At 35.5% G+C, this 14,018-nt stretch overlaps 1 protein-coding gene across 1 annotated transcript in view; it reads right to left on the bottom strand.

The window, feature by feature from the left end:
• The window catches only part of LOC145664776 (uncharacterized), a 51,299-nt gene extending 37,281 nt beyond the window's left edge, over positions 1-14,018 (bottom strand). The window contains exons 1-2 of the mRNA XM_081731731.1: positions 13,395-14,018; positions 844-1,100 (exon numbers count right to left, since the gene is read on the bottom strand). Coding sequence (XP_081587857.1) covers positions 844-1,039 — 196 coding nt within the window. The 5' untranslated portion in view covers positions 1,040-1,100; positions 13,395-14,018. The remainder of the gene's footprint in view (positions 1-843; positions 1,101-13,394) is intronic.

A 14,018-nucleotide genomic window follows, 5' to 3' on the forward strand; every position in this document is an offset into this window, starting at 1 on the left:
TGTGGGAAGAAACGTGCGAGAAACCTAACCAACACGACACTGTTGACCACAAACTCACATTGCTACGCCCTTAAGCAATAGCGGTTATAAAAGCGGGATTCGGAGGAAGTGTTGTAAAAGACATTGTACTAACAGAATGCTTTAACCGTGCAACCACATGAACCAAAACCGTGCGCATCAGTCATAAGGCTAAGAAAGATCCCAAAGTACAACTTACTCAAAGCGTAAAAGGTTCGTAGTTCGAAGCAAAACGCAACGTAAACAATCTGACTAATACAAGATTACGAATTCTGGATATACTATTGTGCTGCCAAAATGTCTTGAGCCGTGGCAAAAATGCGAACTAAAGCTCACACCCTCACACACCCACACGTTGAGCCAATAAGGGTTCAGCTGTTGCTAAGCGAGAGAAAGGGAGTGGAATTCCGTCAGCCGATAGCAGCGCTTGCAACGGAAGTTTAGGGATCAAGTCAATGTGGTATATCTTTACACAAGTTTGTTTTTAATATATTTACTTTGAGATCTTTAATTTTGTTTTACTTATTTTACGACCTTTTCAAATGTTTCCAAGGCAGTCTTGTAACACCTTCTTCTAGTTAAGAACAAGATACAAGAAATTCAGACGTCTTATCATTCAAAGTACATTGAACTCTGCTGGGTGCATGCATTTACCCGAAATATTTAGGCATCAGTATTATCCTTTTTTTTAAAAAAATACTGTCTACATTTACTTTATTTTTCTTTAAATAGCTTAAGTTTGCAAAATTAAGCAAGAACTTGAAATAATAAATAAAAAACTTGAAACTTAAAAACAGAAATGAATAAAATAAAGCATAAACTTACAATCCCTTAATTTCTTCTTATCTGTCTCCACGTCAATAAAAGCGAAAGTTGACACAACTTGTCCCTCATTATCTTTCCGTTGCCTCAGATCTACTCCTCTCACCTGCCCATACTTGCCTAGTTTCTTCCGAATATCCTTTTCGGTTATTTCAGAAGGCAGATTACCAAAAAATAAACGAGTGCTTTCCAATTTCATTTTAAGGCCGCTACAACCAAACTATATTACTTTATCAGTTCTCTGTCACTCTTTATTGCACCTGAAAATAAAAAGAAACCGATTAATATCATTTCATAGCGTAACTCATATTAATGCAAAACCACACTCAGGAATTCTGATATAACCAATTGAATTCAAGTCGCTGTTCGGGCGGCCATTTATTTATAACCGTCCTGAGTTCGTGGTCCATGTTCGGGCTGTCATTTATTTGTAACCAGTCTCAAGTTCGTGGTCCATGTTCGGGCAGCTATTTATTTATAACCATCTAGAGGTCGTGGTCCATGTTCGGGCGAACATTTATTTGTAACCGCCTGTAGTTCTGATCTGATCGCTGTCCTCGGCTCGTGGTATTACCAATAAGTATACTCCTGATACTTTAACTTACCTGGACAGGACGACGAAGACCTCTCCAAGAAAGGTTACAAATTGTTTCCCAAAAAGCTCGTCGGTCTCAATAATGAGATGAGCATTAGGCGCCGAGAGGTTCGGGTGTCTCGTCTCGAAAACCTCACGGACGATCAGACGGTCATCCAGACCATAACGCACACAAATATCACTCATACAAACAACGAAAACACTCTGGATTAATTGACACTATACTTATTTATTAGAACACTATTTTGAAAAAAAAAATAACGAAGAGAAATGAATACAACACTGGACACTAATAAATTTTGCCGCTGAAATTACGTTTTGCCCTATTCAGGAAATATAGCCCTTTCTATGTATATATGATTATAATTTAGGTATCACTATAAATACTTTGCTCACACCATTAACACACTTGGGGGATTCGCACTGGGGAAAAGTTGTCTGGATCGTCCCACGATGAACCCAATTGTTACGCTGAACAGTCCTGCAGCGTAAAAGTAAATCTTGAGTAAATAAACGAAAAGAAGGTCTTCACAGTTGAATTCTGATATTGGAGGGCGCGAATATAACTTTTGAAACGCACAAGGTCTGAGGACCTGGGATTTCACTGATTGGGGCTAGCCGTAAGTAATCGTCCTTCATCGGCTAAATAGCTTGTGCCCCTTAACACAACTTATGTTTGAAGTTCAACGCGAGATGCGTGGTTGCATCTTCCAGACCTGGAGTCAAACTCCCTGAGCGTCCAAGCTCAAGCTACGGATTGCAATGGTCAACAGAAAAGTGTTGGCAGTTCATTTCAAAAATTACTCAGTTAACTCACCTGTATGCACATACAAACAGAATATAGAAAACAATTTCTGTTAATTTTAGTCAACTGCCTATAATGCACTAGACACGGCGATAACACTGGCGTGAGAAAGTACAGATAACGGGCTGGAATACAACGCAGTTGGTGCCACTTTGGTTACTGAAACATCTGGTCAGTCCGTATTTCTCCAATCTATTATAATGTTTCCATAAGCGATTAAAGAAAACACTTAATTCAGTTCCCATTGACTATAGAATATATACTATGCATATAATGAGTCAGGGAGAAACACTGAAATGGTTAGTCACTAACTGAAAGGTTCTCAGCAAAATCAATGTTTTAAATATATATATGAAAAAACGATGAAAGACTTCTTTGTCCAATTGTGTGGGAAAGAAGCAATTCCCACCAAAGAAAGAACTTATATGCGTTGCAGAATAAAGTACAAATCGAAAATAATAATCACTGTCTTCACGAAATATACAGGGCGTCCACAAAAAAATACTTCTATAACCTGGTGGCGGTTATAGATTGGTGTCCGAAAGTGGAACGACCTGTCAAGTGCACACGTAGACAGGTTGAGAACCCTTGGCCGTCTGACGAAGTATGAATAAAATTAGGTTTTTCACCTGAAAATTTAAAATAAGTTAGTTGGCAACACTGTCATATGGTGTGAGACTTACGTGCATAAACGATGAATGGTTTTTCACCTGAAAAAAGGCTATTTAAAATAGTTAAATAACTTGTCCACTCACTACAACATGATGAGGTTCCTGCATGAGCAATGTCCAATCCAAATGTTCCATGAAGTAATAAGATCCTCTTGAACAATTGGTGCAGTTGGGTTTCCTTATCTTCCGTTACTTCACATGTTGAAACCATGCTGTCTTCCTGTGTGAGTATCCTCCATGATTCTCCAACGATGAGTTGATGAGGGGAGAAGGGGTGATTTTTTTTTTTTTTTGTTTTTAACACTGGTGTGAGAAACGAAGTACGGTTACAACACCTGTATGATAATTTTTTTTTTTTTTTTTTTTTTTTTTTTAAGTTCGCAGAAAGCGTTTATAGGGCTATTAATTTTTTTTTTTTTTTTTTTTTTTTAAACACAAATACTTTTCGTAAAATGTTTAAGTGTTCCGTTTCGATCACTTTATTTGATATAATATGAAGTAAATACGTTATAGGGCTATTTAAATGCTTCTTTTTTTTTTAACACTAATAAATTCTTTTCGTAAAATGTTTAAGTGTTCCGTTTCGATCACTTCATTTGTATAATATGAGATAAATATACACACACGATAACTATTCATGAAAACATCGACTTGAAGAATTATAAAATATCTGAATAAAAATTAGTAAATATACTGATATCTGTATTTAAAATATCAAAATGTGAATGAATAAGCAAATAGCAAAACTAAAAGGTACTAAAATATTAAAATTATTGTTAAAGTTTCGATATCACTATAATATATTTGAAATTATTGAAAAAGTAAAATGAATGAAAATGTAAACACATGATAGATTGACAATATGTAAACAAAATAAGATTTTCACCTGTATGTCCCTTTTTTTTTTTTTTTTTTTTTTTTTTTTTTAACTGTGCCTCGTGTTGTTTGGCAGAAAAGAACGAAAAATCGTTTTTCAAAATAAAAAGAAATAAACTTAAGTGTCAAAATTGACGTTCATAGTAATTCCAAGAAATAAGCATGATTCTGCATATCAAAGAAAAGATCGTGACTTCGTTGACATGTATGAAGAAAATTCGGCACGCCATAAGATCAAATGCCATCTGCTCGTCGTGAAAATCGAGACTTTAATTCAGTAATGCTCAATACAACAAATGGTTTCATTCTGAAACAAAGTTATTATTAGCTTAGGCCTAGAATAATGGTCGTTGTTCACTTCCATAAACGTAAACATTGTAGGGTTACCAAAATAGATGGGTATTATCTGCAAAAAATTTATTAATTAAAATGTTGAAAACTATCCAATATTGATCCAAGTTTTTCGAAGGTCTAAGTCAAGGAAGTTGACTCACTAGTCCAAACATTCCTGAAAATAAATGGTCATTACGCCATGAATTGACCAAAACCATAGGTGGGAAAAATGTGTAATACTACACGTACTTACACACAAAATATGCCATCGACACCTGCGAGGCAAGACTAGAAACGTGGAACGGCCTGCAACCATAGGCACTTACAAAATGTTTCTATACATAACTGAAATATCAACACTAATATTCAGTAAAATACACGTATGTTCCCTGGAACATAACGTACATCATCCACCTGGAAAAAGATGTGTAAACACACAAAATACAAATGCTCTCCTAGCATCGTAAAATATGTCTCTAAAAGACAAAATACATGAGACCGGTGAAAAGAAAAACATGGGATACAAACAAGAGTATAGTCAACGACATTACAACTTTCTGGTCAATCTAAAACATTCAATTAAATTCCCTACAAAACAGTTATGTCACTCCATGACAGTTAAACTTTCTTAGGCATCTTCGCTACAAAATATTTAAAATGGTCTTATTAACGCATTAAAATTCAGTCATCGAGCATACAAAATAATTGACAAATTAATTTTCATAAAACGTTATGGCTTCATGCTGTTGGAAAGAAAGAAAATAAGTTTAATTTTCGGGATCTATATCGAATTCGAATAGTTTCTAGGACATACTAGAACTAAAATACAATTTTCTCAAAATTAACATGAAAAATAAACATTACAACTCATTAGCATACAAGTACACAATATAGTTACGATTCATAAACGTTAAAATATTCGCTGAAATGTTACTAGACAATAACATACACTAAAAAAAATCTAACCTAAGAATACACATGGTTAGTTACGGGTACCATAAAGGAAGAAGGGAAATGAAAACTATATTTTGCGATTGATGGCGAAAATACAGTTAGCTATGGAATATCCAATGGATTAGCCACATCCATTTTTGCAACAGATCTGCAATTCCAGGAAAAATTGCCTCCCTAAAAAAAATATTTATATTTATCCCCATAAAATATCCTACCCGAAGAAGTTTCCCTACGGTCGTTCAGTGGTCTAGAGAAGACGAAAAAAAAATGTTAATTAGAAATTACAAGAAAATATAGAAGTTAAACATATTTCCGCATATATATTAATATGAGGGGAAAAACGACCGTTCACCATCAGAATATCTGTTCATATAGTTCCTTCTACAATAAAAAGATTACTGCTTTCGTTCGGAGAATTATACTATTCACACGACATTCCTGCACACCCTATTAGCTAACAAGGAAATGTCTGTTATCACTTGTTTAAGGCTTAGCCTACTTTCCGTTCTAAACTTTTCTCTTCGAACAAAATATATCATGTCACATCCTGGAAATTCAAATAAGTCAAAATCGGGTAAATGACGTAAATGAGGTTCAATAAAATTACAGTAAACAGTTCAAAATGAAAACTAAAATCTAAGATTAACACTGAAAAATAAATTTAACATTGATTATAAGTGAAAAGTTTCATATTCTACGCATGAGATTACATTGTAAGTTTCATTTACAAATACAGAAATATATACATAACTAACAACTAAAAATTTTCTCATTCTGGGCATCTCGATACATTTTTTTTTTTTTTTAAAAAAAAGAAAATCAAACATTAATTCTAAATAACATGTAATAACATATTTAAGAATTTCGAAAGTGGGAAGGGATCCTAAAAAGGGATTTAAAATTTAAAACATTTAATAAAAATATGTTATAAGGCCAAAATATCTTCCCACTGGCTGAAGGTACGGATATCTCGCCAAGATATCAAACCGTTTTTGGATAAGTACGGTCCCTCTACGTATGTGATACGTTAATTATTTACTAAAAGATCCAAATTCAAACATCTGAAATGAAAACAAGAAAAAAAAATAATGACATTAAACTAATAATAAGTCAATGATAAAGTTTGCAACACTCATACACAGCTGACTGAGGTGTGAACTGCTACACGGAGCAAAGACAGAAAAAGAAAAGAATGAATCAGCTGTATACCGTCCGTCATTCATAACCATAAGCACAGGTGGTCGAGAATGCAGCGACTATCTTATCAAAATAAAGAAAGAAAAACGTGTTATCTGCTCATTGCCGAACAGTTAAAAGCTGGAAGCAAAAAGGAGTTTTAAAAGAAATGCGTAATTCTTCTTTTCGTATCCAGGTGTTCTATCAAAAACTAAAAGCAAAAAGAAAGAAAAATGAATACATATTTATCGCTTAGAAATGCGTCGCTTTTCTGAAAGAAAAATTTGTATCAACACACAAAGTCTTGGTTGCCCCTCTTTTTTTTTTTTTTTTTTTTTTCTTCTTTTCCTATGATTACTGTTTCTGCCTTGGTAACTGCAGTCTGTTCGTTTATTTCTACGATGGTTACCTCTATGTACAAAAATACTGTTAATGTTCTCACTCAAGTTGCGTTTCCAATCTCGTTTGTGATAACTCATATTTCGTGGCCGTGATTTACGACTCCTTCTGTTTCTGTTACTACCTTTTCGAGTGCGGTCTTGGTTCTGATTCCCTTTAAATTTCGTATTGTTTACGATCTGAACTTGGTATCTTTGTTTATTACAATAACTGTAACTTCGTTTACGCTTTTTCTCTCTGTAGTTTGTGGTAGTTTGTTTTGTGCGCTTACGACCTCTGTCGTCTACAATCATATGTTCGTGGATTTCACTACTTCTGATACTACAAGTGGTGTTGCTAGATACTGAATGAATAAAATCATTGTCAGATTTCTTACGAGGTTGGTTTAGACTACCTGTCTCTGGTTGGAGTTCAGATTCCTGCGTTTCCTTTTCGTTAGGAGTATTAGTTTCTAGCTCAGATTTCAATTCCAATATTTTGTTTTCACTAGGAATATCAGTCACTAACTGAGGCTCAAATTCCGGTGTTTCGTATCCAGTAGGAACATCTGACTGTAACTGGGGTTCACATTCCGGTATTTTGTTTTCAGTATTTACTATTTGCTGACTATTTTCACGAAACACGTCCCGTAAAGCGTCTATCTTTTGACCTAATCCACTCTTTGACTCAACGAGATTCTCTTTCAAGCGAGCACAATTCTCTTTAAACTCAACTTTACTTTCCTTTATGTATCTCTCAATTTTTTCATTATTTTTATCTAGTTTTCGTTCTAACCTAGCAAAATTCTCTTTCATTTCTTTCCTATATTCCTCGAAAAGTGAATTCATCCTAGTTATAATATCTACTTCCTGGTGTGCCATCTTGGACAAGAATATACTTAAAACATATGATTAGGATAAAATATACTATCACAAAACAATATGATTAGAATCACCTGAAAGAGATTTTTTTTTTTTTCGGATTCCCGGTACTAAGCTGAAAGAGAAATGATATATTAAAATATTAATCTTATATGTATATTCGAGCACCAACGGACTCGATTCGGGTCGGTAGTTCGGGCGTCATTTATTTGTAACCGCCAGGAGTTCAAGTCGCTGTTCGGGCGTCATTTATTTGTAACCAACTTGAGGTCGAGTCGCTGTTCGGGCGGCCATTTATTTATAACCAATTGAATTCAAGTCGCTGTTCGGGCGGCCATTTATTTATAACCGTCCTGAGTTCGTGGTCCATGTTCGGGCTGTCATTTATTTGTAACCAGTCTCAAGTTCGTGGTCCATGTTCGGGCAGCTATTTATTTATAACCATCTAGAGGTCGTGGTCCATGTTCGGGCGAACATTTATTTGTAACCGCCTGTAGTTCTGATCTGATCGCTGTCCTCGGCTCGTGGTATTACCAATAAGTATACTCCTGATACTTTAACTTACCTGGACAGGACGACGAAGACCTCTCCAAGAAAGGTTACAAATTGTTTCCCAAAAAGCTCGTCGGTCTCAATAATGAGATGAGCATTAGGCGCCGAGAGGTTCGGGTGTCTCGTCTCGAAAACCTCACGGACGATCAGACGGTCATCCAGACCATAACGCACACAAATATCACTCATACAAACAACGAAAACACTCTGGATTAATTGACACTATACTTATTTATTAGAACACTATTTTGAAAAAAAAAATAACGAAGAGAAATGAATACAACACTGGACACTAATAAATTTTGCCGCTGAAATTACGTTTTGCCCTATTCAGGAAATATAGCCCTTTCTATGTATATATGATTATAATTTAGGTATCACTATAAATACTTTGCTCACACCATTAACACACTTGGGGGATTCGCACTGGGGAAAAGTTGTCTGGATCGTCCCACGATGAACCCAATTGTTACGCTGAACAGTCCTGCAGCGTAAAAGTAAATCTTGAGTAAATAAACGAAAAGAAGGTCTTCACAGTTGAATTCTGATATTGGAGGGCGCGAATATAACTTTTGAAACGCACAAGGTCTGAGGACCTGGGATTTCACTGATTGGGGCTAGCCGTAAGTAATCGTCCTTCATCGGCTAAATAGCTTGTGCCCCTTAACACAACTTATGTTTGAAGTTCAACGCGAGATGCGTGGTTGCATCTTCCAGACCTGGAGTCAAACTCCCTGAGCGTCCAAGCTCAAGCTACGGATTGCAATGGTCAACAGAAAAGTGTTGGCAGTTCATTTCAAAAATTACTCAGTTAACTCACCTGTATGCACATACAAACAGAATATAGAAAACAATTTCTGTTAATTTTAGTCAACTGCCTATAATGCACTAGACACGGCGATAACACTGGCGTGAGAAAGTACAGATAACGGGCTGGAATACAACGCAGTTGGTGCCACTTTGGTTACTGAAACATCTGGTCAGTCCGTATTTCTCCAATCTATTATAATGTTTCCATAAGCGATTAAAGAAAACACTTAATTCAGTTCCCATTGACTATAGAATATATACTATGCATATAATGAGTCAGGGAGAAACACTGAAATGGTTAGTCACTAACTGAAAGGTTCTCAGCAAAATCAATGTTTTAAATATATATATGAAAAAACGATGAAAGACTTCTTTGTCCAATTGTGTGGGAAAGAAGCAATTCCCACCAAAGAAAGAACTTATATGCGTTGCAGAATAAAGTACAAATCGAAAATAATAATCACTGTCTTCACGAAATATACAGGGCGTCCACAAAAAAATACTTCTATAACCTGGTGGCGGTTATACTGACTATCATTCCACTTACATATTCCTGTACCTAGGTAATTTCAGAATTTTCATTAAACTACCAAGCTTTCGATTCTACCCTGGAGTCTTGCTCACGGAGGTTAAAAACAGGAAGAAGAAGAACAGAAACATCAAGGAATAAAAATAGAAGGGACTTACCAAGGGAAGAGTTGTGTTGTATGGAAACACGTTGTCAAGTACGTCAGTAATCTCCACGTGACCATAATGCAAACCAAAATATGGCGGATTACTCTGCATCATCGTCACCTGAAGATTATTTACTTGACAACATGTTTCCATACAATATATCTCTTCCCTTCCTGTTTTTAACCTCCGTGGCCAAGACTCCAGGGGAGAGTCAAAAGCTTGAAAGTTTAATGAAAATTTAGGAATTACAGGAATTTGTAAGTACAATTATAACATATTAATCAATATTTTATGTAAACGAACAAGGAGTATCTTTAAACAGGTTGGGTAAAGTTCTTTATGGAGAAAACAAACAAACAAAAAAATCATTTTCACAGCAGGTGACCCCACGAACCATACATCAAAAGGTACGAAACTGGTAATATCACCTAACTAGCCAGACAAAAATCTCAGTTACATAAATAAATAAATAAACATATATACAGGGTAGCCCAACAGTAGGTATACACCCCTGCATTAATCAAGTATAACATTCTAGTTCATAGGTTTATTTGCTTCAGCTCTTCCGAGCTTAACATATGAGTAAAAAGACATTAAGAACAAATGATAAAGAAACTAAGTCTATTTGATGGATAACAATAAGAAATGATATAAAATGCAATGAGCTGATCAGTATGGTACTGTACATCTACTTTTGGGCCACCCTATATATATATATATACAAATATATTTTAAGAAATTATACCACTTATTTTTTTTATAACTACCAAGTAGGGAAATTGACAGACACCTAATGACATCGTAGATGAATTTCGAGACCAAACACAGCATATTCAACAGGAATGTTTATGAAATAGTTGCACTACTACTATAATCACAGACACTGAAGTCTACTAGTAAAATGTACAAATCATTACAATGATGAATACCGGTATAATAAGCCGTCGATGAAGGTGTAGGTTCTCATTGAAAGTTTTGGCATCAAAAAATATTTTCGCATTAGTAAGTATATTTTAATTGTCTTATACTTACTTTGTAAATGTATTAAATCAGTCTCTAACTAAACATTATTTTAACGTGTTCAATATTTATGAACAATATGAACGAAGTATTTGCACACGATTGCCTTGATGCAGTCAAAAGGTCTAAAATCATCAGTAAATATGTTTTGTTGGTGTTGCCAGGTGGCGGATCAGAAAAGAAGAATAACAAAAGACAAAATCATTAAGCTTCGAAATTTTATGATGTTTTTTTTTTTTTTTTATTTTAGAAATACACATTCAAACTGAGTTTAATTTTAAAATTGAATTAATATTTCAAATCTACATTCATTATTGTTCAAATAACATAGAAATGAAAGCTATATGATAGTGAGCGAAAGCCACTCCCAGATGAAAATCCTGCCAACTAAACCTTTTCTCACAAAACTACATGTTCTCGATTACTTATTTAATATTTGTTGGTGTATGTGTCTAAAGTGTCAAATATCTAAAGGTCGGTTACATATATATATGCCTGCCTTGACTCAGTTAAGACATCATTCGTGCTTTTTAGTTGCCATATAGCACAAGTTTTGTTCGTGCTTAATCCACTGTAGTCGTTGTCATACCGGTACATCCACACACTGTTTATTGTCAGCCCTCGTGAAAACAATCTGCACCTATTAATGGAGTTCTTCCTTTAAAAAAAAAACACTTTCTAAGGCAGTAAGAGGGGTTAACTGCTGTATCGGCGGACCAATTTTAGATAATTTCCCAGATGAATTGGAGAATTTATACTTATTAGGAAGAGTGAGCGAAAGTTAGCTAACAGGAATAGTTGAAATTAAGAAAACACTTGTTATTGTTAGTTGTTTTTGATGATACAAGCGGCACTATATGTGCAAGGGGAAGGACTATTTAGCGACGGTACATTTGTTATGATTCATGGGAAAGGCAATGTGGAAATGGTGCGTAAATGACAAGTGTGGAAACGAATTGAGATTGCAACAAACAAAAGGAACACCTAACCAAATCTAATCTGGTACATTTTGATACTTTTTTGAATGGCATTTAATATTTGCCCCAAGCTGTTCAACACATAAGCCGTGCATAGTAAAGTGTTTTCCTACTATCCTCATTTATGCGCATACCCACCACCGCTGACGCGCCTACTTCCTACGGAGGCACACCCTCGCTAACGTTTGAGCGTCCATGCTGTGGTCCTGCGCTCACTGGATTGGACAGCATTCGTGTCTTTTAGTGGTCACCTAACGCAAGTTGATTCGTGTTTTACGCACTCACGTTAGACAAGATTCGTGCCTTTTAGTGGTCACCTATCGCAAGTTGATTCGTGTTTTATGCACCAATTTTTATGCCATACGTCCACACTGTATTTCAAACAATAATCACTACCAAGTGAGCCAAAGTCACAACCTAGTACATTGGGGAAAGAAACTAAATAATATTCCTTTTTGTTTTCTTTCTATTTTCGTGTGATCCGGCGATACAGCAGTAATGTCCAGCAGGAGTACATGTAATACTGAAAGACATTCATTTTTCATGGATGTAAATATTCCTCCATCGAATGGTTAGCACTCAGGAAAGAAGTATTTTCGTATGCATTTTGAAACTTGAACTCCTAGGAACATCTTTGTTACGAGACTGCACCCAAAAACACTCCTGAAATACAAAACCGATGGACGATATCATTTACGAATTTTTAGTAGCAATTTTGAAGCTATATCTCCTATCGCAGTGAGAAGGTAAGGATGAATTGTTTTAGTAATTTCTAAGTAGTACATAATTTCCAATACTTACCAGTTTGAAGCAACTAATTTTGCGCAGCAATATTATATAGACGCATACGGATATACGGAATGATAAAAGAAGCATGTAAATCAGAAATATTTGTGATTAAAAGTGAAAGCCTCAAATTAGACAGGGGGGATATTATTTCGTAATGGGGGGCCAGCTTTTTCACCTATTTTTTACGATATTCTCTTCAGACTTGGTCATTTTATGGTTTCATAGTTAAATTAGGTAACCAATATTTAATTCACACTGTATTGCCGAGTAAGCGTAGCGGGTTAGAGCCCCGCAGGGCACGTTTTCTGTATTCATTACAAATAGTATACTTTCTTTTCCCACATAAGTCACCTCCACTTAACTTTACGGTTTGCACCAGTTCTCTACGATATTTTCTTGTGTAACCGAACATTGGAACAAGAATACCAACTAACTTCTAGTGTAAATCATCATGTTTTTTTAAAAATAATTTTAGCACCCATCTTGAATGTGTTACCAGCAAGAGCTATTGTAGGTAAGTTATATGAAAGAAAGAACAGATTAATAATACAACGTTGAAGACACGTTCATGTAAGCCTTATCCGGGGCGCTATCTACGGTAGTTTATCCGTGTAAAACTAATACAAGTGCTATTGGTACTCTAGCATTGGCAAAACTAGTACTCTCGCATATACCCACCGTCGTTGCCACGCCTGTTCCAATCGGCACTCACGTTTGGACCAACCAGCTTTTTCCTGCCCAGACTCGGCTAGATAGCATTTGTACGGTACATTTAGTGGCCACGTAGCGTTTTACAAAGTACTAATATGCCACCTATCCGGACCGTGTATCTATGTGCGAATAATCGTAAAAGATGTGTAATTTTTCAACAATTATTTCTGATGGCCTCCTAGAACACCATTTATGCTAAGCGGGGTAATGTAATGTCGCATAGTGTACTCATTTGGAGATCAAAAGAAAATTAGTGGACAACCACACCAGCGTTGTAAAGTATTACCTGTTGTAAAGTATTACCTATTGTAAATCATCACCAATAATGACTAAAATAACTTAATTACACACCTCGTTTTATAAGACAGAATTTAAGAATGTGCAAATTAATTTCTGTCCCTCCATCCTTGTTACACGTTCTTCGATATTCCTTGTAATCAGCGCCAACATACAAGTAATCCCAAAAATTCTACAAATGCTGCACAGCACATGGATGGGCGAGAAACTTCATCAAGATACAGCCTTGGGCTAGAAACACCTGACAGTTACAAGTTTATAATATAAATGAATAAAAGCGTTTTACATGTTAAAGTGGTAAAAGCATATAAAGGATAAGATATGTTACAACCTCCCATGCCGTAACACGAAAATGGTATTGAATTGAATATGTTAACTTAAAACATGTGTTCTCTCTCTCTCTCTCTCAATGTTTTGATGCTCCACGAACTCGTCAACTGAGCAATCCAGTAAACAAAAAGGCGATCTATACTTGTAGAGATGATCACTGCATGTTGAACGCTATGTCGAAGACACTAAATGCAACAAGCTGTTATGAATAATAAGAACACTGCACTGTTGTTCACTTTGACAACATTACAAGTCGTAGTTGTTCACTATGTAATATTGTAGCAGATGATAAAGAACGAGGTGGTTTTTGTTAGCTAGTAAGAAAGACAGTGTTACGGGACTAGTGAA

The sequence above is a fragment of the Thermobia domestica genome, chromosome 11, assembly GCF_964235325.1.
Source record: "Thermobia domestica chromosome 11, izTheDome1.hap1.1, whole genome shotgun sequence".
Taxonomy (NCBI): domain Eukaryota; kingdom Metazoa; phylum Arthropoda; class Insecta; order Zygentoma; family Lepismatidae; genus Thermobia; species Thermobia domestica.